We start from the raw sequence: 27,399 nt of genomic DNA, 5'->3' as shown, positions 1-27,399 counted from the left end.
CTGCCTGCCAAGCTGGACTGGGCCTGGAATTTGTGCCTGGAATTTATGGCCCTGTATCCAGCCACTCAATTCCAACCCGAGATCATCTGGGGGCCTGGCCATCATTCATCCCGTCTGCCTGCTTCCTCTTTTCTGGACTGTGATGAGGAGGAGAGGACATCTATGTCCAATTTCGGCATCATGGCATTGAGAATGGTGTTCTTCGCCACTTCCTCAGTCACGTCATCGCATAACATATCGTTAGACATCATATCCTCGCTCGTGTTCCTGAAGAAGCCACGGGAGAACAAGTCACGAGCCGCATCTTTTTGGGAGCTGAGAAAAGCATCTGAGAAAAGGCAGCTCCAGCCATGCCTGGCTCTGCACTCCTGAGAAGTGGGCTTTCCCACGCCTGCAGGTCCCCAGCGAAGCTTCACAGGAGCTGAGGAGGGACCCTCGCCTCCAAGATCAGGCCTGTTCCATCTCCCAACCCTAGCCAGACCCTTCACTCTTCTGCATCTTTAGGGTTCTGTCCACCATCTTCATCACCGGCATTTACTGAGCACTTGCAACATGCCAGACACTGTGCCAACCGCTTCGTGTGGGTTTAATTCTCCCAAAAACCCTAAGAGAGAGGAAGGCTGGGCTACACATCTTTACCTCCCTGCACCTCAGTGTCCTCATCTGTAAAATGGGGATAGTGACAGGACTCCTTTGCATGTGGCTGTTGTTAGGACACAGTGTGAAAAGGCACGTATAGAACATGACGTGACACGTGGTAAACGCTTAATAAATGTTAGCTACTGTTATTATTATTTTATCATTCCATTTTGCAAATGAAGAAACTGAGTCTCAGAGGTATTCAGTAACTTCCCTGTGCACGTGCTAGGAAGGGGTAGCAGAGATAGAAATCTAGGCCCCTGGCTCCAGAGCCTGTGTTCTTAACTACACTGCACTGAACGTCCCCTCTCCACAATGGGGTAACACCTATTCATCCTTCAAAGCCCTTCTCAAATGTCGCTTCCTCTGTGAAGCCTGCCCCAACTCCCCAGACTAAAGTTGCTCCCTCCTGGGGCTCCTTATAGGTCCTGCACATCCCTCTGTCAGAGCCCAGCAGTGATAATTGTTTGCATATCTGTCTCCCCATAAACAATGGTTTGCTTAAGGCTGGGGACCTCTTACCTCTGACAGCCCAGCCTTGGTACAATGCCTAGCACAGATGGTGCCGATGAGAGTTGGACGAAGGAGGGAAGGAGGAGGATGGTGAGGAGGAGTGCAGAGGGAGGCCAGAAGCAGTGACCCCTGTGGTATGAGCAGAGGCGCTGGAGGATGTCAGGCAGCCTCTGCCCTTCATTGTGAACCCTGGCCCCTCAGATCCAGGGAGAGAGTGATGGGCTCTGTTGGCCCAAATCTCAGAAAGGACGGTTCTGTCAATCATGATAATTCTTCTCCGAGGGGCCAGAAGTGCCCATGAAGCAGTCGGGGTGGAGCCCAGTTCCCAAATGGGGTTCTGGGCTGCTGGGGCCAAGAGGCCAGTGTCATTTTTGAGGAACTGGAAGTTCAGACAGGAAGGAGAGGTACTCAGAGAGCTGGTTCCAAGCCAGTCCCCTGTGCCCTGGGTGGGGAGGAAGCCCAGGGCATGTCCAAGGGCAGCACCCCAATCCAGACAGGCAGCCAGGGGGCGAAGGAAGGAGAGGACCTGGCCCAGGCTGGGTCAGGAGAGCCTGGCAGGATGAGAGCTGGCAGAGGCTGGGCTGGATGGAGGTGGTGGCAGCATCCAGGAACACTAGGGAGACTGCTATGGACACAGAGTGGCCCTTGTGTCACAGGCCCTTCTGGAAAAGGGACAGGGATGGACAGTGCCTGACATCCTCTCAGTGCCAGGGCTTGAAAACCAGGCCCTGGGCCTGCCAGAGCCCAGCGGCCTCACACACCTACCTTGACTGTGGGGGATAGTTCTCCAGGCTATCAGAAAGGGGCCGATCTTGTGTTTCCGGCAGCAGGGGGCAGAGGGACAAGGCCAGGGTAGCTGAGATGCAGCAGAGAAAGATGGGTAGGAGGGTGAGGTTCTGCCTGATGAGCATCAGGGACGAGATGGCTCCAGCTGCCCAGGCCAGAGACACCAGCCCCAGACCTGTCGCCCTGCAAGTGGAGGTGAGAGCTTGACTGGGGAGCCTTGCGGGCCCAGAGGCTGAGTGGGGTGGAAGAAGCAGCTCCCCCAAACCCCACATTCTCCTGTCTCCACCCCATTCCAACTCAGTGTGCCACCTTGGAGAATTTAGCTCTCCATGGATTCAAAGTAGGTAGTAATATCTTCTGTGCCTACTTCATGGGGTCAGAAGTGGGAGAAGTAAGACCCACCCAGCACTGTGTGGGTGTGCACGGAGAAGACTCGGACAGCGAAGCTGGGGCTCCCGTGGTGAAGGGCCTGAGCCTCAGAGTGGCCCCCACACATTCCTGGCAGGCACTAGAGTCAGGCTGCCAGGGTCCAAATCCCAGTTCTGTCACTTGCTATGTCTGACTTCGAGCCAGTGCCCTTATCTCTCTGATTTCATGTCTGAAATAGGGCTAATGATGGCATTTGGGAGATTTTTTTGTGAGGGTTAAATGGGGTAATCCACAAGCACCACTTAGCATGGTGCCTGTCACCAGGTGAATGCCCAACTTAGCTGCTGCTATTCCTCTTGTTATCACCCCGCCCTCCCCACGCCCCCATGGCCCTCACCCACCGCCGTACCTGAGGACAGTGGGGAGGAGCTCTGCAGTATAGATGAAGAACACGGTGACCAAGGCAGCCATGCTGAACTCTCCGAACACGACCATCAAGACCATCACGGATTTCCACTCTGTGGCCAGACAGTGTGGCCACCTGAGTCTGGGGCCATCCTCCCTCTCGGGGCAGGTGGGGAGGCCCGCCCATCAGCTCTCCCTCAGTACCTCTTAGAAGGCATCTGAACAGTCCGCCCCCACCGCCTGGTCAGCTGGTCAGCAGACTCAGGCATTCGGTCAGAGGAGGTCAGTCTGCTAGAGGCCCAGCCAAGCCGGGAGTTAGTACCTCTGCAGTGCGGGTGTTGGTCAGTGGGGTCGGAGGTCCCACTGGGACCCCCATAGCCTCCCAGGCCACCATCTACCACACTGGACTCCCCCCCCGCCGCTCTGCCTCCAGGCTCTCCTGTCTTCCACGTCCTCACCCAGAGGCAGCTTCCCCACCCGCCGCCTGCTCCTCCTCGGGCCTCCACTCAGCACCAGGCCTGTGTCCTGTGTGCTGGAGCCCCTGCTCAGGGCTCTCCCACCTTTCCCTTCATCCCCTGCAAGGTGAACAAGGGCAGGAGGTGTTTTGTCCCTGGGGCCTGAAAGGCTAGACATTGTAGGATGCCCAACTCTTGGCAGCCAGACATGTGCATTGAAGGAGGAAGAAAAGATCTGGGGAAACGCCACTCCTCAGGCCCGGGGAGCTGGAGCGGATCCCCTGCTTACTGATCTTGAGCCCAGAGCTTACAGCTTCTCCCCTATTAGCCTCTGCTGGATCCTGCCCCAGCCCCACTCCCCACTCTGGTCCCCGCTTTTCTTGGCTCTGGGATGAAATCGGAGATCTAGTTTTATCTACTGGGGATTTTATTCCTAGTTTCTGTCACATTTGAGAGTTCTGTCATTTGAGAGTTTTAAACATTTCTGCTTGACTCAGTATAGACCCACTTTTTAAAAAAAAACCATGAAGCAATAGAAATGTATAATGAATTTGTTTCCCCATTTTGTTTTAGCCAGTCAACGCTGCCACATCTGGGAGAAGAAGGGTCCAGGTCAAGACACACACAATTCCAACCGCCAGAGAAAGCGGGGGAGCCCCTTGAGGCAGACCCTGGACGCAGCCTCCTCCGCCCCCACCCCAGCAGCCAAGGGGGCTCTCATGGTTATCAATTCTGATTGGGTGGACACTGACATCTTAAATGTCCACATCCTCAGCCCTGCCACGCTCTAGCCCTGTGACCTGGGGCATATTCCTTGTCGTAGGGTTCTTTGAAATTTTGAAAATATTGCCAGTCCCCCCCCCCCCCCACCACCACCATTTCCTTCTCTAGCTGTGAGCCACAGGGCACAGGGCATTGTGCCTCCCTGCAAAGAAGAGGCCTCCATGCAAGAACTGTTCCTGAGTAGCCCACTGGTACACTCAATTTTCAGCGGCAGGTTATTTTTCCCTGGTGAAGTTACAGATAACCTGCCTTTCCCAGTCAGAGGCTAACGATGTGAGTTAGGGCCTGGGGTAGCAGTTGAAGGCTATTTTTGCTGCATCTGTTCACATTTAACCATCAGATCTGACGTGAATTGGAATCAGGTGGAAGAAGGCTGCTGCCTCTCTCGCACGAGGACGATTCCTCTGGACAGCATGCCTTCTTCTCCCAGGTCCAAGAGCTGCCAGCACCCTGTCTTGGGACTACCCCCTGGGGAGGGCAGTGCTCTGGTAATTGGTGCCTGTGCGGGAGGTGCTGGGGCCTCTGCAGGGTAGGTGGGCTGCGGGTGCAGGAGGCTGACTCCCAGGGCGTCTTATTGGCTGGACAGGGCAGGAGGCATGAGGGAGGGGTTTGAGGAAGGAGGAAGGCTGTGGGGGGGGGGTGCATCAGGGAGGGTAGGCTGTACCTGAGGGGAGGATAAGGATAAGCAAGCACATGATGATGCCTTGTAAGAGAGTCACAACCAGGCTCCACTTCCTCCCGATCTGCTCGAGGAGAAAGATGCAGCACAGCCGGGCGGGCACCTCCATGATGCCAGGAATCACCTGTCTGAAGTGTATGTTCACACCAAAATCCTTCAGCTTGAGGCTCAGTGTGAAATAGCTGTAACCGACAGTAAACCTGGAATAGGCCCAGGAGACAGACACTCAGACAGAGAGACACACACACATGCACACATACAGATGGGGCCAGGAATAAGGTCAGAGGCAGAGGAGAGAGGGGCAGGGTAGAAATGGAGAGAGAAACAAGCACAGAGATCTAGGATCTGTGGGCCAAGCCAGCGTCCTTAGGCCTCACCCCCTGTGCTGCCAGACCATGCCCCATTCCCTCACCAGAGTTCCTGGCATGCACTTCTGTTTGCAGTCCCTGTGGCTAGTCCTGGGTACTCACCACACACAGCCCACCACCAAGGTCACCTTGCGGAGGTGCCTATTGTTATAGAAGTCCAGGACAGAGGCCTTAGTCACCTTCTTTCCGGGCAGCTGCAGCTACAGGATAAGCAGGACCAGCCAGAGGCAGGGTGGAGACCTCAGCTTGCTCCCCACCCCCACAGGACCCTCAAGGCCCGCCTGCCCCCCACAGTGCCAGCTGGGCCTCTGGCCTTCCCCTGGCAGGGTTTGATTTTGCTGTCACCATTCTCCTCAAGCAGTGGGCTGGGGGCACCCTCTGGGCCGAAGTCCCACCTAAAAGGCGGAGGAGGGAAGAGGCTCTTCCACAATGCCCTGCCCTGGCTCACTCCAGGTCTGAGGCCTCTTACCTTGTCCAGCAGACTTAAAGGGATGGTCTTTTTGTTCACACCAGCTGCATAGCACAGCACCTGCTTGGCCTCCTCCACCTTCCCTTTCATCATCAGCCACCGCGGGGACTCTGGGAGAATCCTGCATGGTCCACCCCTCTCTTATCCATCATTCCAAGATGCCCCAGAGACCCAAGCTAGCCCCATCCCAGCCTCAGCTGTGGCCATTCTGCTCCAGCGTGAGGTGACTCAGATGTCAGAGGCCTTGAAGGCAACCACCAGTCTCGGGATGCCCTCTGCCCCTCTCCGGCAGTCAGCTCTCCCCCTGCCCAAGCCACTACAGCCCCCCAAATGCTGCTCGGTGTCACCCCAGACACTCGCTGCCTCTGCCCTACAGCTTCCTCCCCCTCAACCCCCTCTAAGAGCTCTCTACTTTTCGATCTCAGGGGTCATCCCCACCTGCCCGGGCATACTGAGGGCACCGTCCTCCATGCCCATACCTTCTGTTAGAGCCCCAGTCTCACAGTTGGGATTTCTCCTGTTCTCTCTCTCACTCCTAACAGCCCGGGGAGTAGGGGGGGCAGGTTATTTTTTCCTGGGGAAGTTACGGATAACCTGCATTTCCCAGTCAGAGGCTACAGATGAGAATTAGGGCCTGGGTCTGACCCCAGGGCCCAGCTCCTGCCTGGTGGAGGTCTCCACTCTGTCCCCATTCCTCTCCTGCCACATCACCCACTGCCTTTGACCTCAGAATAACTCTAGTCGCTTGGTTCTTCCCAATCCTCCCAGGCTGTCAGAATCCACACAGATTAACATTTCAGACACTTATGTGCCAGAACTGCGCTTAGTGCCCTTACATATATCACCTGATTTAATCCCTCCCAACCCTGTGCCTGCTATGATTATCCCCATTTTATTCCCAGCCTCAGGGAGTGAGGGCTTGCCCAAGGTCACAGAGGTAGAGCTAATATGAACCTCGGGGCCCTGATGAGGCATTCCTTGTAAAACTACGCCATCAGCCCCTGCTGATTTCTTGCAACCCTCCCTATCCCTCCCCAGCCTGGCTCTGCGGCTTGTCGCTGTAAAGACACACCCGGGACACCAGAGACAATCTCATTCCCTCTACCTGCCTCTGCTCCTGCCCCCTCCCAGAAGGGGCTCCAATCAGTCATCCTGTCATCCTTCTCCACTTTACGGCTCTGGAACTATCCTAAAGAGTCATCAAGCTGGGACTTCAAAAAGATGGGAGATTGACCACATGCCCACTGAAAAATAGGGGAATGAAAAAAGATATCAACTCTCAAGGACAAAGAGAGTGGGAGAGAGGACATGGTGGAAGAAAGATTTAACAAATGCAGGAAGCCTGAAAGCGGATGAGGAGTACTGCTGACCGTGGGCAGGCAAAGCCAGTGCTGCACAGGTGTGTAGGAGTGAGATGGAGAACTGGCCTCCTGGCTCCAGGGAACCCTGGACACCCCAGTCCTCAGATATGGGACTCCAGTTCCCCCTGTAGTTTGCACCTAGAGTGAAGGGGAGGCTGAGATAGAGATGCATCAACAGCAGGGGCAAGGCTGAGGAACAACACAGGGAAACTGCGTGGAAGTCCCCATGATAACAAGAGACCCAGCTCCAGCCCCACCTGGGAGCACAACAGCCTGAGCCAGGCAACTACTTGGCTTTGGGATCCCTCAGGGAAAAGGCACCCACCATTTAATCACCCCATAGTAGTTGTTCTCAAAATGTGGTCAGCGGACCAGCAACATCAGCATCACCCGAGAACTTGCTAAAAATGTAGATTCTCGGGCCCCACCTCTGTCCTGCTGAATCAGAAACTCTAGGGGCAGGGCCCAGTCATCGATGTTTTAACAAGCCCCACGTGATTCTGATGCTCACATAAATTTGAGCTCTATTGCCCTAAAGGATTACCAGTCAGTCCATCAGCTCCTGCTCACACAGAGTTTCCCATTAGTCTCTTAGTTATTTGTTCTTAAATATGAAGGGATGACGAAAGATCACTAAATATTAAAGAATACCTTCCAAATGAGAAAGGGTCCAAAATAATTGGGCAGAAAAGAAAATGACCCCAGAGGACACAGATAATGTAGGGAACAGGAGAGAAAAAAGAAAACTCTAATTTGTATCCTCAAAAACATTTGAGAATGCTTTGCAATTTTATTTTCATAAAACAAGCTCCAAATGCTACTGAGAAAAAAATAAAATCAGAGAATAAGAAGAGCACTGTGATCGAATGTTACATGGAAATTTTTGTCCTGGAAGTTCAGTTGAAGTCCCAAAGCTGGTAACAATGGGCAATAACCTCACATTCTAAGAGAGGTGCTACCACATTCAGGGCAGAACTTACTAAAAAAACATAAAACAGCCCAGCAGCTGCCTCCTCCAGTCACCTAGAGAGGCTGGAAATTTTCAGTTCACAAAAGTAAGAGGGTCTTGACTCTCTTCTCCTCCCCATGTCGCCCTTATCTACTTAAGCCTAGTGAAGGGGACTGCCTTGGAGAAAGGGAGTCTGTCCTCCCATTCTCTGGCTGGAGCTTGCTGATTCAGAAATGTGATGGCTTGCCGGGTACTCCAGAGAGTAAGAGTTTATGGGAGAGTTAATAGTGTCTCCTGAAGTTGGAGGGTCTACACAAACCCAGAGACTGGGGGCCCCCTCTCCCCTGTGTATGATCAGGTAGAAGGCTGGTGGGAGCAGCCCACAGTGGCAGGCTGGGGGCGGGGGGACAATAAGTTTTTTAGCCAAGTGGACCTTGCTCTTTTGTAGGTACTCCACATGCTAGGGTGAGGAGATTTCTGCAGAAAGAGGCTATGTGGTGGACTGCCAGGGACACAATGGGGGGAGGTCACAAAGACAGTGCCTGGAGCATTAGGAAATGCCAACACTCTGAAGACTCACAAATGGGCCCAAGGCACCGGCATTTGAACATCTGCCCTACAGAGGACACAGCCCCTGTCATGTACATCTCTTGTCTCTTTTCTCTGATGCCCCCACTGTCTGCCTAGAACCTGGAAGATCAGAGCAGAGAGGAGGAAGAGCAAAAGTCGGAACAGACCTCATCCCCTCAGGCCACTAGCCTGAGCTAGCTAGCCACTAGGGAGATGCTGTGAATTGAACGGAAGATTGAGTTTTAAATTGGACAGGACAGGATTTTTTTAATGCCTGAAAGTGAGTATTAATTGTCAAAATGAGACTTTTTCTTACATCTAAGAATGACTGGAAAGAGATGGAACCTCCCCAAGATATTGTCAAGTGTCAGAGAAGGGACAGCTGACAGGACATGTCTGAAGGCAGTGGCTGAAGAAAAATATACCCCATTCAATAAGCTGTCTACTCATAGTATGTAGAACTATGTAGACATCTACCAGGAGCAAGTGCTAAAAGAGTTTAGAGTGATGGCTTCTGGGAAAGGAACTGGGGACTGAGGGGAGCTGAAATTGGTGACTTGTCTTTCAATACAAACATGTTGTACTACTTAGTTTTTGCATCTATTGCATTAATAACATTTTTAAAAAATGTTTTAAGGTCGAGCCGTGAAGCACTATTTCCCAGCTACATGACAGAATCATGCCACCTGGCATCAACTGGGTCCCCACACTCACTTGGGTACCTCAATGACTGTCAAAGCTGGTCTTCAGCTTCTGCAGTATTTGGAAGGTCTCCAAGTCACCTACATGCCCACCATCTCTCTTTTTTTTTTTTTTTTTGGCGAGGAAGATTAGCCCTGAGCTAACATCTGTTGCCAATCCTCCTCTTTTTGCTGAGGAAGACTGTCCCTGAGCTAACATCCATGCCCATCTTCCTCTACTTTATATGTGGGATGCCTGCCACAGCATGGCTTGATATGCAGTGTGTAGGTCCGTACCCGGGATCTGAACCTGCGAATCCGGGCTGCCAAAGCAGAGCGTATGAACTCAACCACTACCTCACCAGGCCAGCCCCATGCCCTCCCTCTTAACTGGTAACCCAGGTCTTACAACCCATATTGTATATGGTGCAGGGGATTAGGAGCCAGCCAGGCTGAGTCAAACCCCAGGTCTCGCACTTTTTAGCTGTGTGACTTTGAGCAAGTTATTTCAACCCTCTGAAGCCTCAGTTGTCCCCCTCCCCCACCCCTCCAGCCCCCATGACATGAGACTCATACCCATCCTGTAGGGTTGTGAAGATTAAATGTGATAATGTCAAGAGTAAATGTGATCATTTCTTCCCACAGAAGCGCCTAACCCGTTACAAGCGCTCTTCCTCTCCCCTCCCTATCTGCCTTCTCTTCTCTTCCTCTCCTTTTGTGACCTGCACAGTTGGCAGTGCCATCTTGCTCTTGTTCCCAGTCCCTCCTCCAAGTTTTGCTCCACCAGTTGTCCCCTCATAGCTTCAATCTCTCAGGTTCCTGTCTGTGACTCCCCTACAATCAAAAACATCAGATACCCTCCCCAACTCTGTCTCAGCTGCCCATACATGGCATCACGTTCCCCTGCCACCTCAGCCCAACACTGTGAAAGAGTCATCTCCTGGATGACTCCATTTTTCAGCTCCCCCTCAAGCCCCTGCCACCCCACTGAAGCCACCTCAGGATCACCAAGGCCAGCAGACCCTTCCCCAGCCTCACCTTTCTTGCCTTCAACCCTGACCATTCCCGTGTCCTTGAACTCTTGCCTTTCAACGCTCTGCCTTCTGGTTTTCTGACCACCTCTCTGACATCCCTTTAAGGGTCTCCTCTGAGGGGGGTTAATGCTGGGGTTCCAGAGGCTCTGCCCTTGGCTCTTTCTCATCTCATCCACATGCACCTTCTCCCAGGGAAAATTCCACCCATTCCAGCCCTTCAAGGACCCTCCACACCCCTCAATCTCCAGCCCATCAGACCCATCCCTATGCATGCCTGGTACTCATTTGCTCACCAGATATAGAAGATGAGGGGGAATACAGGTGCCCCGCCCACCAGAAACAGCAGCCGCCAGTGGGGAAGGCTGTAGGCAAGCCCCGTCAGGAACATGACACCCACAGCGAAAAAGCAGTGTTCCAGGATGATGGCGTGGGCCCGGTGCTCGCCCACTAGCCACTCGGTGGCTGTGCAGAGGCCAAGAGGACAAAATCATGGTCAGCTCAGTGTCCCCAGGGCTGTCCCTGCACCCAGCCTTCTGAAATGCCCCAGCCCTGCTCGGGACAGTTTGGACTGGGCAAAAGTTCTTCGGCCTGCTCTTGATCTGCCCTAGGTCCAGAGGGCCTGGCTTCAAAGCCAGGCAGAGTGCCTCTGTGCCCCCAGGGCACACCCTAGGCCTCTTGCCTGACCTCCCAATCACATATATAGCCTCCAGCCACTTCTCAGCCTGGCTGTTTCCTCTGAACACCTCCTGCCTGACCACATGCCTCTCACTGAGAAGGCCCGGTTCTGGGCACAACACCTCACACATGACCTGACACGTGGTGAGGCAAGGAATCAGTCTTTGTCTTTGTTCTTAGTGCATCAGTGCTTTGGCCACCTGGGCCTGGAGCTCTGGGAAGACCCAGTTCCCTCTGGCTCCACTCTGGCAGGCTCCCAATGAGAAGAGGTCTCCTGCCAAGGAACCCTGAGCACACCAGGCGATGGCAGCTGTAAGGCTGAACAAGTGTATGGGCACTTGGGGCTTTCGCATCACACAGGCCTGGGGTGAAATCCCAGCTGCTTCACATAACTGCTGAGTGATCCTGAGCAAGTTGGTTAACTTCCTGAGGCTCCAGTATTCTCCTCAGCTAAAGGAATCATAGAACAGTGCCTACTGAATAGTGCTGTCATGATGAAATGAGACAATACATGTAAGGGCCTTAGCAGCTCACCTGGTCCTTCTTAAGGGCTCACTAAATGTAAGCCATGTGGGGGGTACCCAAGGAGTAGGAGCGGGGAATATGTGGGGTCCAAGGGACCTAGGATGGAGGATGAAAGTGGAAGGGCAATCTGAGCACAGGTTCTCTGGTGCCTCCAGGCAGCGGGAAGTGGAAGCTCCTTCCCCAACTGCCTGCCCGATTGGGCCACAACTCTCTGTCCTGCGGGCTCCCACGTGGTAAGTGCCAGCCCCGCCCCCACGCGGCCTGGCCTCACCTAGAGACACGCTGCTGATGGCGTAGCCCACCAAGGCCTGGGACACGCCAAAGCGGAAGAACAGATACTGGTGAAAGCTGTTGACAAAGGCAGTTCCGAAGCCAAAGATGATCATCCCCAGCAGCGACAGCAGGATGGTGGGGTAGCGGCCCAGCCTGTAGGCATAGAAAGGAGGCTGCGCCAAGCGCATGGCCCTCCATGGCTGGCCCCACCCTACACCCCGGGTCGGGTCCTGAGCCGTCCACGGGCCTCCAGATGCCCCTACCCTCGCCTCCCCCAACTTGAGACTCTTCAGCTCTCAGTGCCCATGAGGAGGAGGCAGGGGCGTCTCGGGGACCAGAGGGAACTCCAGGAGACTCACTTGTCACTTATGAACCCGAAGATGAGAGACCCTATCAGGAGGCCCACCAAGAACATGGTCTGCACGGTTTCTGTGTTCGGTTCCTTGCCACACACCAAGTCAAACTGGGGGGTTATACATAGGGATTGGCCACAGGCCTCCACCCAGGGTCAGCTTTCTGTGTCCAGAGACTGAGCCTCCCCCCGTGGTGGGCCTTTAGGCAGAAAGGACGTGGGACAGGGGCAGAGAACTGTGTGTGCAGCATGCCTCAGCTCTGTTACCTCTGCCCCCCATCCTGCATCTGGCAGACTGGGAGTTAGGCCTGGAGAGAGGGACCAGCACAGGCCAAGATGGGGGATAGGTGGACAGGTAACTGAACAAAGGCTGGAATCACCAAAGACCTTTCCCAAATACAGATGCTGGGCCCCAGCCTAGAGATTCAAATTGGGCAGGTCTGTGCTGTGAAGGGCCGGGGTTGCAGCTTAGGCTGAGAAACCCTGAGAGGTATCTGATCAAAGCTGCTTCTTCCCCCAATTCCCTTTCTTCTCTGAGTTCAGAGGGCAGAGTCACCACTACAGAAGCAATTCCCTGGACAGAGGGCAACCCTGCCATCTGCCATCTGCCCCTACCCTCAAATCCGCTGTAGCTTCCTGGCTAGGACAGGCGAGGCCAGGGCTGGGCAGCAGGAATCCTATTTCTGCCCTGGTCCTGCCTCTGCAGGGTGACCTTGGGCCAATTGCTTCCCCTCCCTGAGCCTCAGTTTCCCCACCTGTTCAGTGAGGCTGAGGGCACATCTCTGGGCCCGTAGGGTAGCTACAGACAACTCAGGACGGGGCACACCTCATTGATCAGTGATCGCTTGTTGGTCTCAGGATAGATCCACCCATCTTGGCATGACTCTGTGCGGTTGAGGCCAAAGTGGATGATAGAATCCAGATCCCAGGCCACAGGCAAGTACATGAGGCATGTCAGGAAACTGCCATTGGGTTCTCGGGGCAGGGTCAGATTCATCTGTTCAGCCTCTGACAGGTTGGGGCCCACTGCCAGTATCCAGCTGGTATTGCAATAGGGCTTCTGGGCTGTGAACACGAAGATGTCAGCAAACATGAAGAAGGCTGACAGGATGTTGGGGATGAAGGTGAGGGCCACCAGCCTCCGCTGGAATGTGCCAAATTCCCCCACTGCTTCCAGGACGTTGGCAAACTTGTCATCCTGCTTGGCTCCTCTGGCCTTCAATCTGCGTAACAGCATCTCTAGAGTCCAGGAATGGGGACGTTGTGCTGCCTCATGCTGGTTCAAGATCCAGGAAGGATGCTGGGTGTTGAGCTCTTCCTTGAAGGTGTTCTCCCTTGCCATCTGTTCAAAGAAAGGATGCAGGTCAATCTCTACTGACACCACTTCCTAGACATCAGAGACTGGCCTGGGAGCCACTGACCAGAAATTGGCCTTTCTGCCTTGGAACAATTTGGATTCCAACCTTGATGCTGTCTGTAGTTCTTAGTTAACATAATTTGTGCCCCATCAGCCCACCCGTCTGGGATTTTTAGTGCACTTAAGATTTTGTAGAGTTTTAGAGAATGCTATGCTTGTGTTGTCATGGATGACTCAGTTCTGAGGAGCTCTCTCTCCTACAACTTCCCCACAACTGAAACTTTGTTAACACACACACTGAGGCACCACCAGTCTTGCAAGAGGTAGGAGAGGTCTCCAGGGGCCATTCCTTCAAAACAAACAAGCAAAACTCAAAAACATCTGGATCAGGCGTGGCCAGGAACTGAAGCCAAGGTGGTGGATGGAAGCCTTCACCATGGAGGTGGGGAGCCAGGGCTGGGGGAGTGGGCCACCAAAAGGGTAAGGTGACATACAGCAGCATAGAGCCAAATTGGAAAGGCAGGTAAGGGGGAGGAGTAAGGTAGCAATATTGACTATAAAGATATCACCTTGGAACAGCAGCAAGGAGGGGAAACTAAGCTTAAAACTGAAACTGTCAGTAAGGCTGAAGAGGTCCTTGGCTACCAGCAGAAGCAGAAGCAGAAGCAATCCTTCTCGGAAAGAAAATTTCTCCAAGTTAAGCCTGCAAGACTCTCACAGATTAAGATCAAGCAAAGAGCTCAAAACAAAAATTATCAAACACATGAGAAGGTAAGCCATTCTGAGAGTTGATGGAAACGACAAGCGACAGATTTAGACTGCAGATGTTGAAACTGTCGGATATAAAATACAGAACAACTATGATGCAAACTTTTTAAAGAAATAAAAGTTGTAATTACAAAGATGAACTTATAACAAGAATCAGCAAAAAGCAGACACCTTTGAAAGGAAGACTCTGAACTTCTAAAAATAAAAACATTGAATAACAAATTGTTGAGATACAAACACTAAAAGGAAGGTTAAACAGATTCGACACAAAGAATTAGTAAACTGGAATATACAGCTGAAATGTGAAAGAGAGGTAAAGCGACTTGGAAGATAGAAGATTTAACATGCATCTAGTTGGAGGCCCAATAGGAGAAACAGAGAAGAGATATTTAAAGGGAAAAGCAATAAATTTTCTAAAATTTGAAAAACATGAAGGAAACAGCGTATCCAAAGCAGGATAAATAAAAAAGAAACCCATGGCTAGACACATTGCAATAAAGCGCAGAACACCAGTGACAAAGAAAAGATCTTCAAACCATCTAGAGAGAAGACAGATCACTGACAAATGAGCAGTGTCCTCAGTCTTCTGTTAAGAAACAAAAGTGGTTAAGCAACAGGAAACCAGAAGAGAGTGAAGAATATCTTCAAAATGTTGATAGAAAATAATAGCCAACCTAGAATTGTCTGCTCAGTAAAATTATCTGTCAAGAACTAGGGTAAATAAAGACTGGTATGGATAGTCAAAAATTGAGGGAGCATACATGCAAGATACCTGATTAATGAATCTTGTAAAGAACAAGGAGGAAAATTATCTCAGAAGGACAGTCTGAGATGCAATAATGAGCAATCAAAATGGTAAACATGTAAGCAAATCAAAATACTGATTGTATTAAATAATAAAAATTTGTCCAATTGTGGAGTTAAAAAAAAAAAGATCAAATGATGGGCAACAATATTATGTCAGAAGAGGACAACCAGAACCAAAGTATCCCAGAATCTTCCTATTGTTCAGGGTGTAGGAGAGGGAAATCGAGACGATGGAGTTATATTTGCATGATCAAATTTCAAGGATAACCCGTACAATAATATAGCTAGAAAACGGTAATTGAAAAAGATAGACTAATGGGAAAAACAAAAACAAAACCTCAATCCAGAAAAAATCAAGGAAACAGAAAAAAGAGTAAACATAGAAAAAGCAGATTGCAATAATTGTGATTGGAGAAATGAGTCAAAGTATATCTATTATCACTAGTTAAAAGAGATGGCTGGACTGAGCTCTTAAAAAAATCATATTAATATGCTGTTTTTAAATAGGGTGGCCAATCTTTCCCAGTTTTCCCCAAACATACCCAATTTATGTCTGTTGTGCTAGTGTAGTGATCCATAGTGTCCCTTTTCCTCTCATATGAGTCTGGATTTGGGTGACCATTTGAGAGGTCACACCCTTTATGCACACCCAAAGCATAAAGACACGAAAAGGCTGAGAGTAAAAGGATGGAAAACATTACATTAGGCAAACATTAATCAAAAGAAAGCTGATTTAGCTATATTACTACCAAACAAAATAAAGATGAAGCATCATTTGGAATAGAGATTTTGTCTAAAGATAAAAGTTTTGGTACACCAAAAATATTAATTTTAAATGTATATGAACCTAATAAATGTCTTCAAATACATGAATCAATAATGGGTATAACAAACAGGAGAAATTGACAGCTCCAATATCATAATGAGAAATTTCAATGCATGTTTTTCAAGGGGTCAAATATATAGAAACTTAGTAAAGATAGAGATTATTTGAATAACACAATTAACAAGCTTTATCAAATGGCCATTTATAAAATTCTGCATCTAACAACTAGGAAATACACATTTTCTTCATGCCTACTTGGAGCATTTGTGAAACTTTATCATGTACTAGGCAATAAAGCAAAGCTCAACAAATTTCAAAGAATAGATATCATATAGACCTGTCTTCTGACTATAATGCAGTTAAATCAAACAGCTTAATAGCTTAATTTAAAATTCCAGTATATTTTTCATACATTTGTAATACAGTTATATTCATTTGTCACAGTCTGCATTCCATCCTGGGATCCCTCAATCTCCTAAATTATTTTTTAAAATTTGTGTACATTAAGGATCATTCTTTGTGCTGTAAAGTCCTACGGGACAAATGCATATGGTGGTGTATCCACCATTAGAGTATGCCACAGAGGTTTCACCACACTAAAACATCTCCTGTGCTCTACCTATTAAACACCCCTCTCTCATGTCAAACTCCTGGCAACCCCTGATCCTTTTACTGTATATCTTCCTTTTTCCACAATGTCATGTAGCTGGAATCATACAGTATATATCCTTTTCAGATTGGCTTCTTTCACTTAGCAATATGCACTTAAGGGTCATTCATGTCTTTTCATGGTTTAATAGCTCTTTTTTTGTTTAAATCACTGAATAATATTCCACCATATCCACGTACCACAGTTTATCCATTCACCTATTGAAGGACATTTTGGTTGCTTCCAGTGTTTGGCAATTGTGAATAAAGCTGCTATAAACATTTGTGTGCAGGTTTTTGTGAGGACATAGTTTTCAAACCAGTTGGGTAAATACCTAGGAACACAAATGCTGGATTATATGGTAAAAGTATGTTTAGCTTTGTAAGGAACTGCCAAACTGTCTTCCAATGCTGCTGTACCATTTTGCACTCCCACCAGCAATGATTGAGGATTCTTATTGTTCTGCATCCTTGCTAGCAATTGGTACTGTCAGTTTATTGAATTTTAGCGATTCTAATAGACGTGTAGCGTTATCTCATTCTTTTATTTTTTTCATTCTTTTAAATTGTAATTCCCCAATCACAAATAATGTTGAGCATCTTTTCATATGCTTATTTGCCATCTGTATATCATCTTTGGTGAATTATCTCACTAGATCTTTTTCTCTCTTTTTAATTGGGATGTTTGTTTTCTTATTAAGCTTTGAGTTCTTTGACCATTTGAGAGGTCACACCCTTTGTATATTTTGGATACAAGTCTTTTATCAGATATATGTTTTGCAAACATTTTCTCCAGTCTGTGGCTTGCCTTTTTATTCTCTTAACAACATCTTTTGCAGAGCAGAAGCTTTTAATTTTAATAAAGTCCAACTTATCAATTTTCTTCTTTCATAGATTTTGCTTTTGGTGTTGTATCTAAAAATTCATTGCCAAACCCAAGGTCATCTAGATTTTCTCCTATGTTTTTTTTCTAGAAGTTTTATAACTTTGAGTTTTATATTTAGGTCTATGATCCATTTTGAGTTAATTTTTGTAAAGGGTATAGGATTTGTGTTTAGATTAATATTTTTGCATATGGACATCCAATTATTTCACTACCATTGTTGAAAAGACTATCCTTTCTCCATTGAGTTATCTTTGCTTCTTTGATCAATTGACTATATTAATGTGAGTTTGTTTCTGGGCTCTCTATTCTGTTGCATGGTTCTATGTGTCTACTCTTTTACCAATACCATGCTATTTTTATTACAGTAGCTTTATAGTAAGTCTTGAAATCAGGTAGTGTGAGTCTTCCAATTTTGTTCTTCTTCACTATTGTGTTGGCTATCCTCGGTCTTTTGCCTTTCCATATGAACCTCAGACTCAGATTGTTGATATCTGCAAAATAGCTTGATTTTGATTGAGCTTGATTGAGCTCTTAATTGAGATTGTCTTGAATCTATAGGTCAAGTTGGGAAGAGTTGACATCTTAACAATAATATTGAGTCTTCTAATCCATGAGCATGGAATATATATTTTTTTAAGTTTTTTTAAATATTCATGTCTTTTAAGTTAAAAAAAAACAATACCTCAGAAGTCAAAGAAGAGATCATACTGGAAATTTAAAAATATTTATAAACGAGTGATAATGAAAACGATAACATATCAAAACTTGTGGGTGGTACAAAAAGTGGTACTTTGTGGGAAATTTATAGCTTTCACTGCTTTATAATAGAAAATCAGAAAGACTGAAATTAATAAATTATCCATTATAAGAAGTGAAAAAAAAAACTCAGATAAGTAAAGGAAGGAGACAATAAAGTTAAGACAGAAATCAAGGAAATAGAAAACAAAAATATAATAAGAGGGGCTGGCCTGGTGGCATAGTGGTTAAGTTCGTGTGCTCCATTTTGGCGGCCCAGGGTTCGTGGGTTCAGACCCCAGGCATGGACGTACATAATGCTCATCAAGCCATGCTTTGGTGGCATCCCACATACAAAATAGAGGAAGATTGGCAGCAGATGTTAGCTCAGGGCCAATCTTCCTCACACACACAGACACACACACACCATATATATATAAAATAAGAGAATCAACAAAGTCCAAAATTGTTTCTTTGAACAGATGAATAAGTTAGACAAACCTCTGGTGAAATTAAATAAAAAATAAAAAAGACATAATGTACAAATAAGTCTCTTATATATGCAAAAAGGAATATAAAGATACAGGAAGATTAAAAATATTAGCTAAATACTAACATCAACTTTATGTTAATGAATTTGAAACTTAGATGAATTAAATTCCTAAAACAAAGTGAATCAAAATGGACTTAAGAATAAAGAGAAAGCCTTGAAAGTTCTATAGTGATCAAAGAAATGAAAGCAGAAGTTAAGAATCTTCCCGCAAAGAAAACACCAGACCGAAACCATTTTATAGGTCTACCAAACTTTTATGGAGCAGATCATTCTAGTTTATACAAATTTTTTCAGAGAATAGGAAAAGACATAATTTCCCAAATCATTCTAACTTTGATAACAAAACTAGAAAATTACAGTACAAGAAACGAAATTACAGATCCATTTCATTCATAAAAATTGATGCAAAAACTCTAAATATGATATTAGTAAATCAAATTTGATAGTGTATAAATAGGAAAAATATACCATGGTCAAGTTAGTTTTAACCTAGAAATGCAAAGATTGTTTTACTATCAGAAAAGATACAAATCCTTATCATATTTAATAGATTAAAGGAGAAAACCCATATATTCATGTTTATAGATACAGAAAATGCATTTGATAAAATTCAACACTGATTTGTGATTTTAAAAAAATCCTAGGAAAAATTGGAACTTCTTTGCTCTAATAAAGAAAATCTATCCCCCACCCCCTAAAAAAAATCCTGAGGGGGAAACATTAGAATTATTCCCCTTGAAATCAGAGGGAAGACAAAGATGCCCACAATCACCTATTCAACATTGTACTGGTGGCCCCAGCCTGTGCAATGAGATAAAGAGAAATTAAAAGCATAAAGATTGGAAAGAAGAAACCAAACCCAAAAGAATCTACAAATAATTAGAAACAATAGGAGAGCTTAGCAATCTAGCTGGGTATAATGTGAATATATAAAAGTCAATTACACATCTGTAAACCCAGAACAATTAAATTTATAAAAATAAACCATTTAATGGAAAAATGTTCAAATCCATTTGCAAATAGAGATATGCAAATTAAAAAATACTAAGATAATATTTCTTAACTAGCAGATTGACAAAAGTTAAAATTATGACAACACATTTGGTTGGTGAGGCTGTGAGGAAACAAGCACTTTCTTACACTGTTGATGGGAATGCAAACTGGTACAACCCTCTGAAGGCCAATTTGACAATACCTTCTGGGCAGGTATTCCTTCCTGGCTTCTGGGAATTGAGCTCATGGAGTGTTCCCTGTGCCACTACCTGATAAAAGTGTTTTTGCACTCTTGGAGCTTAGAACCACACTCTACCAGCCTGTCTAGATGGTTTGTGCCTTATGGTGAACATTTCCTTTCCTTCTCGAGGTCTGAAATTGGGTAGTGAAGTTTCAGTAACTGCAGTTAGTCATGAAGGCATTGTGTAGACCCCCGGTAAAAACCTTGGACTTCTAGGCTCAAGGAAGGCTCCCTGGCAGAAAAGACTTGACACATGTTGCTCCAGTTTGCTGCTGGGGAAGTAAGGGCATCCTGTGTAATTCCCCTGGGAGAGTACTACTGGAAGCTGGTGCCTGGTATCCTCCAGACTCCACCTAATGCATCTTTTCCCTTTATTGACCTTGCTTTGTATCTTTTTGCTGTAATAAATTTTAGCTGCGCGTATAACAACTTCTGAGGCCTGTGAGTGCTTCTGGTGAATCACAGAACCTGAGGGTGGTCTTGGAGACCAACAATAAGAAAATACATATGCACAAGATTATTCACTGCAGCATTGATTGTATTGCAAAATATTGGGAACAACCTAAATGTCCGGATATAGGAGAATGGTTGGATAACGGTGGTACATCCACTCAATGGAATATTATGCAGCTATAAAAAAGAATGAGGAAAATTTCTATGAGGTGATATGGAATGATTTTCAGGCCATATTAGGTAAGTGAAAAAAGCAATATGCTCAAGAGTATCTGTAGTATGCTACTCTTCATATCATATAAGGGGATATAAGAGAATATACATGCATATGCTCATTTGTGGAAAAAATTACAGGAAGGATAAGTCACAAACCACTGAGACTGGTTATCTATGAGAGTCAGTGGGTGGGCACGGGTGAAAAGAATGAGGGAATGGAAGGGGGAGGAAGGGATAAAGGGGGGAGTGACACTTCTCTGAGTATAGCTTTTTGAATAATTCCGACTCTTAGAACCATAGCAATGTTTCATATATACCCTCCCCCCCAATAAATAATTAATTGGACTCAACCAGGATGAGGAGGAAACCCAAACATTAACAATTCAACCTAACTATATTACAATAAACATCACAACCACATTGAAGGGCATGGGGAAGAAAAGAACTAACCTGAGAACTTTGAAAAACAGTATGTTGACTATATATTACAAAGCTGAAGATAAGAAAAATTGTACAAAAATATTGTACTCTTGTTACTGAATTTGTTTTTCACAGGGATATAAATTTGCAATTCTGAAACTACTTCATATGTATACTGGATTTAAGCAAATAGGCAACTATACTGTAGATAATAACAGCTAGATTTCTCTCTGTTAGAAAAAGGAGTTACAACTAAGGACAGAGGGAGACTAGAATGAAGACTGGGGTGTCAGATTGGAATCAAAGGTAGCAGTATGAGCTTATGATTTGATATAGATATATAGAGATATAGATATGTGTATATATCATTTTTCCTAGCTCTGTCCACTGAGATGGCCTAGGAGCAGTAACACCTAAGTAGCAATCATCACACTTAGTACTCATATATTTGTTTCTTTCCTTTTTTTTTATTTTGTGAGGAAGATCAGCCCTGAGCTAACATCCATGCTAATCCTCCTCTTTTTGCTAAGGAAGACCGGCTCTGAGCTAACATCTATTGCCAATCCTCTTCCTTTTTTTCTCCCAAAGCCCCGGTAGATAGTTGTATGTCATAGTTGCACATCCTTCTAGTTGCTGTATGTGAGACGTGGCCTCAGCACGGCCGGAGAAGCAGTGCGTCGGTGTGCGCCTGGGATGCGAACCAGGGCTGCCAGTAGTGGAGTGTGCACACTTAACAGCTAAGCCACGGGGCCGGCCCCATATCTTTGTTTCTAAATAAAAAAACTAGAGTTCCTCAGAGAAATGATTGATTCCAGGGCTGGGGCAGGGAAAGTACAAGATGAGTATAGAATGTCTCGTGGTGCCAGAAAGGAAGGACATGCCCCCAAAAGGACACGGCATGTCAAAAAGACACAGGAGCCAAACAGAAGGAGCCTCTAATGACCAAATCTGGGACAATTTTAGCAACACAATAATAATGTTAGTAATAGATTATAACCCATAGAATAAATATACATGAGACCATACTGATATAAATAAATAATTGAATTAAGAAACAGGAGGAAATGGGACAGCTCTTTCTTACTACAGAATTCCACATCAATGAATATAGAAGGAATGATGAAAATAGAAAATCACCATTTGGCAAGCACTACAGTTAACAATTGTTGCAGGCAAGAATCATTGATGGATATTAAAATTAGAAGATGAAAATATGAGAAAAATATTTGCACAGTCTCAAAGTATCTCCCCACAAGATACTTGTCAATTACAAAGGGGAAAATAATAACTTTATAGTGAAGAAACTTGGGAGACACCACTTCAACCAAGGGATCAAAGTTAAAATCACCAGTAATGGGACATGTTGACATGTACCCCTTGATATCACGCACTAAGAAGGGCACATCATCACTTCTGGAGTATTCTTGCCAAAAGTACATAACTAATTATGCAAAAATGCATTATTAATATAATCGTGAAAAAACACCCAACAAATTTAGGACATTCTACAAAATAACTGGCTAGTACTTTCCAAAATGTCAAAGCATGAGAGATGAAGCCTGAGGAACTTTTCCAGATTGGAGAGACCAAGAAGACACAACCACGAAATGCAGTGTGACATCCTACATTGGATCCCAGACCAGGAAAAGGACGTTAGTGGGATGATTTGCAAAATTCAAGTAAGATTTCTAGATTATTAATAATAATAGAATTGTGTCAATATTAATTTCCTGGTTTAGATAATTGTACTATTTTATGTAAGATGCTAACATTAGGGGAAGTTGAGTGAAGGATAAATGGGAATTCTGTGTACTATTTTTGCAATTTTTTTAACTCTAAAATTATTTCAAACTAAAAAGATTTCTTTGAAACAGGGAAATTGAAAAAAGACACCATTTATAATATTGAGGAAATATAAACTAGGAACAAATATAACATAATATGTGCAAGAGATCCATTAGGATGGCCATTACTGAAAAAATAGAAAACAACCAGTGTTGGTGAGGAAGTGGAGAAACTGGAACCCTTGTACATTGTTGATGGGAATGTGAAATGCAGCCACTGTGGAAAATAAGTATGGCAGTTCTTCCAAAAATTAAAACTAGAGTTGTCATTTAAACTAGCAATTCCACTTCTGGGTATAAACCCAAAATATTAGAAAGCAGGGACTCGAGCAGATATTTGTACAAAAATGTTTGTAGCAGCACTATTCACAATAGCCAAAAAGTGGAAGCAACCCAAGTGCCCATTGATGGATGAATAGATAAGCAAAATGTTGTGTATATATATACAATGGAATATTATTCAGCCTTAAAAAGGAATGAAATTCTGACACATGCTACTACATTGATGAACCTTGAAGATCTTATGCTAAGTGAAATAACCAATTGCAAAAGGACAAATATTGTATGATTCCAATAGAGGCGATACCTAGAGTAGTCAAATTCATAAAGACAGAAAGCAGCATGGCGGCTGCCAGGGGCTGGGGGGAAGAGAGAATGCGGAGATATTGGTGTTTTTTTTTTTTTAATTGTGAAATTTTTGTTGTACATTATTGTTTATCAGTCATCATATAAGTGCATCCCTCCACCCTTTGTGCCCACCCCCCACCCCACCAGCCCCTGGTAACCACTAAACAGTTCTATCTGTCCATGTGTTGGTTTATCTTTGGGGAGATATTGTTTAATGGGTACAGTTTTAGTTGGGGAAAATGAAAAAGTTCTGCAGATGGATGATGGTGATAGTGGTACAACAGTGTAAGTGTACTTAATGCCTCTGAACTGTAAAAAATGGTTAAAATGAAAGAACTTCTAAAACTCATTAGCAGAAAAAAGAAACAATCCAAATAAAAAATAGGCAGAAAAACTGAATAGACATTTTTCCAAAGAAGACATACAAATGGCCAACAGGTACATGAAAAAGTACTCAACATCACTAATCATCAGAGAAATGCAAATCAAAATCATGAGATATCACCTCACACCTGTTAGAATGGCTATTATCAAAAGGGCAAGAGATAAGTTTTGGTGAGGATGTGGAGAAAAGGCAACTTTTGTGTACTGTTGGTGGAAATGTAAATTGGTGTAGCCACTGTGGAAAACAAAATGGAGGCTCCTTCAAAACTAAAAAATAGAAATACTTTATGATCCAGCTATCCCATTTCTGGCTACTTATCCAAAGAACTTGAAATCAACAATCCAAAGAGGCATATGCACCCCTATGTTCATTGCAGCATTATTCACTATAGCCAAGAAGTGGAAGCAACAGATGTCCATCAACAGATGATTGGATAAAGAAGATGTGGTATATATATATAATGGAATACTACTCAACCATAAAAAAGACAAAATCACCCCATTTACAACAAGATGGATGGACCTAGAGGGTATTATGTTAAGTGAAATAAGCCAGACAGAGAAAGACCGACACTGTATGACTTCACTCATATGAGGAATATAAACTAACACATGGACAGAGAGAACAGTTTGGTAGTTACCAGGTGGAATGGAGTTCGGGGTTGGGCACAAAGGGTGAAGGGACACATTTATACGGTGACTGACAAATAATAATGTACAGCTGGAATCTCACAATGTTATAAACTATTATGACATCAATAAAAATTTTTTTTAAAAACCCATTAATTAAGATTAAAAAAAACTAAAAAATAGAACTATCATATGATGAAAGAATCCCACTTCTGGGTATATTTCCAAACAAATTAAAACAGGATATTGAAGAGATATCTGCACCCCCATGTTCACTGCAGCATTATTCACAATAGCCAAGACTTGGAAGCAACCTGTCTCCATCAATGGATGAATATATAAAGAAGAGGTGATACGTACATACAAAGGGATATTATTCAGCCATGAGAAAAAAGGAAATCCTGCCATTTGCAACAACATGGATGGACCTTGAGGGCATTATGCTAAGTGAAATAAGCCAGACAGAGAATGATAAATACTGCATGGTATCTCTTATTTGTGGAATCTTAAAAAATAAAAAAAGAAAAGTCAAACTCATAGAAACAGAAAGTAGAAAAGGGGTTGCCAGGGCCTGGCGGGGTGGAGAAATATGGAGAGGTTGGTAAAAGGGTACAAAATTTCAACTATGAGATGAATAAGGTCTGAGGATCCAATGTAAATCATGGTGACTATAGTTGATAACACTGTATTGTGTAACTGAAATTTGCTGAGAGTAGAACTTAAATGTTCTCACACACACACAAAAAAGATAACTATGTGAGGTGACGGATGTGTTAATTAACTAGATAGGGGGAATCCTTTCACAATGTATATGTATATCAAAGCATCACAATGTAGAATTTAAATATCTTATAATTTTAATTTTATTTGTCAATTACACCTCAGTAAAGCTAAAATTTAAAAAATGGTGAAAATGATCAATTTTATGGTACGCATATTTGACCACAATAAAAAATGGTTTAAAAATATGTGCAAGACCTGTGTGTAAAATAATTATAAAACTTACAGAAACATGCTAAGGAAGAAAAATAAAGGAAGACATATCTCATGGTCATGAATAAAAGTTATCAATTCTTCCCCATATTGATCTGTAGATGCAGTACAACTCCAGTCAAAAATCCAAAAAGTATTTTTTGTGAAATTTGTCAAGATGATTCTAAAACTAAAATGGAAGAACAAGGGGGCATGAATACCTAAGACGATTCTGAAGAATAATAAAGATGAATGATTTGTCCTGCCAAATATCAAAATTTATTATAAAGTTAGATTCAATAAAGACAAGGTGGTGTCAATGCAGAAATAGCGAAATAGAAGGCCCAGAAATAGATCTATGCAAAGCTTTGATATATGAGAGAGAGTAGGAGAGCAGCATGACAGATCAGTAAATGGAAAAAAATTAACACAGATTCTTGTCTCACACCATAAACAGAAATAACAGTCCTATTAAGGACTTAAATTTCAAAAACAAAACTTTTATAGAAAAAATAGAGACTATATTTTTGACTTTTAGATGAGAGATGAGGAATGATTTCTTAACCAGGACACAAAAGCTATGCTATTTTATGCTAACCATAAAGTTTAAAAATTATTAATTTGACTACTTGAAAATGAAAATCTTAACAAAATCAAGTCACAACCGGGAGAATATATTTGTAAACATATCACCAAAAAAAAATTAGGATCAAGAATATACAAAGAACCCCACACATCAATGATAAAAAACAATAGAAAAATGGCAAAAGACATGAATGGCCATTTCAAGAAGAAGAAATTCATGTGGCCTGCAAACATATGAAGAGATGTTCAACTTCTTTAACAAGGAGGAAAATGCAAATCAAGACCATAATGAGATATCTACACTCATTTGTTTGACAAAACTTAAGAATTCTGACAATATCAAGTGTTGGAGAGGGTCTATCTTTCATACATTTCTGGCAAAATTACTTATAGTTCCGCTTTAGGAAACAGTTTGGCATTGTCTCATAAAGTTGAATATTCCCATATCTTACGACCCAGCAATTCTACTCCCAGGTATATACTCTGGGAAAACATTTGTACTTATGCTCCAAGAAATTACTACTGAAATATTCATGACGACACACTTCAAATATGAATAAAAAGAACCCAAATGTCCATCAGTTGAAGACGGATAAACTGTGGCATATCTATATAGTGAAATACAATACAGCAGTAAAAATGAATAGACTTTAGCTACATCCATTATGACTTGAACAGTCATTGCTGGCTTTGAAGATGGAAGGGGACCATGAGCCAAGGAATGTGGGCAGCTTCTAGAAGCTGGAAAAGGCAAGAAGATGGATTCTCCCCTAGAGCCTCCAGAAAGGTATGCAGCCCTACGGACACCTTGCTTTCAGTCCAGTGACCTCCAGAACTATAAGGCAATAAGTCTGTGATGTTTTAAGCCATTAAGTTTGTGGTAATTTTTTATAGCAGCTATAGGAAACTAATACAGCGTATATGTGTGTAAGGTTAGAAGGGAATGGAGGTGGATAGAGACTTCCCAGGGAGGGAGGGAGGGAAAATTCACTCTCCTCACAGAGATTTGGCTTTCAGGCTTGGAGCCAGCTGTACCAGCCTTCCTCAGCAGGCTTCAATGGCCCCCCAGCATTACCTGAATACCCACAGGGGCCTGATAGCCTGCAAGGTCCTGGAGCCCTTGCTCCTCTACTGATCCCAAAGCTCCCCTGCCAGGTGGACAGGCCCCAGGCAATTGGTTCTCAACGTACAAAGGAGGAAACTGAGGCCTGGAAAAGGGAGGTATAGCCAGGAGCAGCGCTCCATCTGAGGGCAGGAAATGGCCAGATGCCACACCTGAGAACTCACGCTTCCTGTGAGGGCAGCCTGCTCCTTCCACAGACAACTCACAGCCGAACAGGCCCCTACAGGCTCCTGTCCACATCTGTGCTGAGAACGCAGCCCCATAATTGCCAGGTGTCATCATAATTGCCACCCTCCACACCCTCCCAGTCCCTCCTCCCTGGAGACAGGACCACAAGCCAAAGCCAGGGCCCACCTGACCACAATCCAGGCCCAGCCAGACTCTTGGAAGCAGAACCCTTGGGTTCCATTGGTGGCCAGGGACTTGTGTCACAATGGGGTAGGGAG

At 44.9% G+C, this 27,399-nt stretch overlaps 1 protein-coding gene across 2 annotated transcripts; it reads right to left on the bottom strand.

Moving 5' to 3' along the window:
* Positions 1-101: 101 nt before the first annotated feature.
* Positions 102-13,260, bottom strand: SLC22A14 (solute carrier family 22 member 14). 2 transcript variants are annotated; one of them, XM_087431717.1, is made up of 10 exons: positions 12,712-13,260; positions 11,893-11,996; positions 11,532-11,686; positions 10,354-10,522; positions 5,467-5,587; positions 5,100-5,191; positions 4,615-4,829; positions 2,717-2,825; positions 1,918-2,121; positions 102-267 (listed from the first exon to the last, which is right to left on the bottom strand). In XM_087431717.1, the coding sequence occupies exons 1-10, from the start codon at positions 13,225-13,227 to the stop codon at positions 102-104; spliced, it is 1,851 nt and encodes a 616-aa protein (XP_087287843.1). In that variant the 5' UTR covers positions 13,228-13,260. The 2 variants fall into 2 exon arrangements, with proteins under 2 accessions (XP_087287843.1, XP_014643840.2); XM_014788354.2 differs by having other exon boundaries at positions 5,100-5,197; positions 12,712-13,227.
* Positions 13,261-27,399: the final 14,139 nt, after the last annotated feature.

This window comes from Ceratotherium simum, chromosome 5 (genome assembly GCF_057802395.1).
Source record: "Ceratotherium simum simum isolate JZ-2026a chromosome 5, ASM5780239v1, whole genome shotgun sequence".
In the NCBI taxonomy this organism is placed as follows: Eukaryota; Metazoa; Chordata; class Mammalia; order Perissodactyla; family Rhinocerotidae; genus Ceratotherium; species Ceratotherium simum.
The sequence above is the reverse complement of the archived record's forward strand: the minus strand, read 5'-3'. Positions and strand labels throughout refer to the sequence as shown.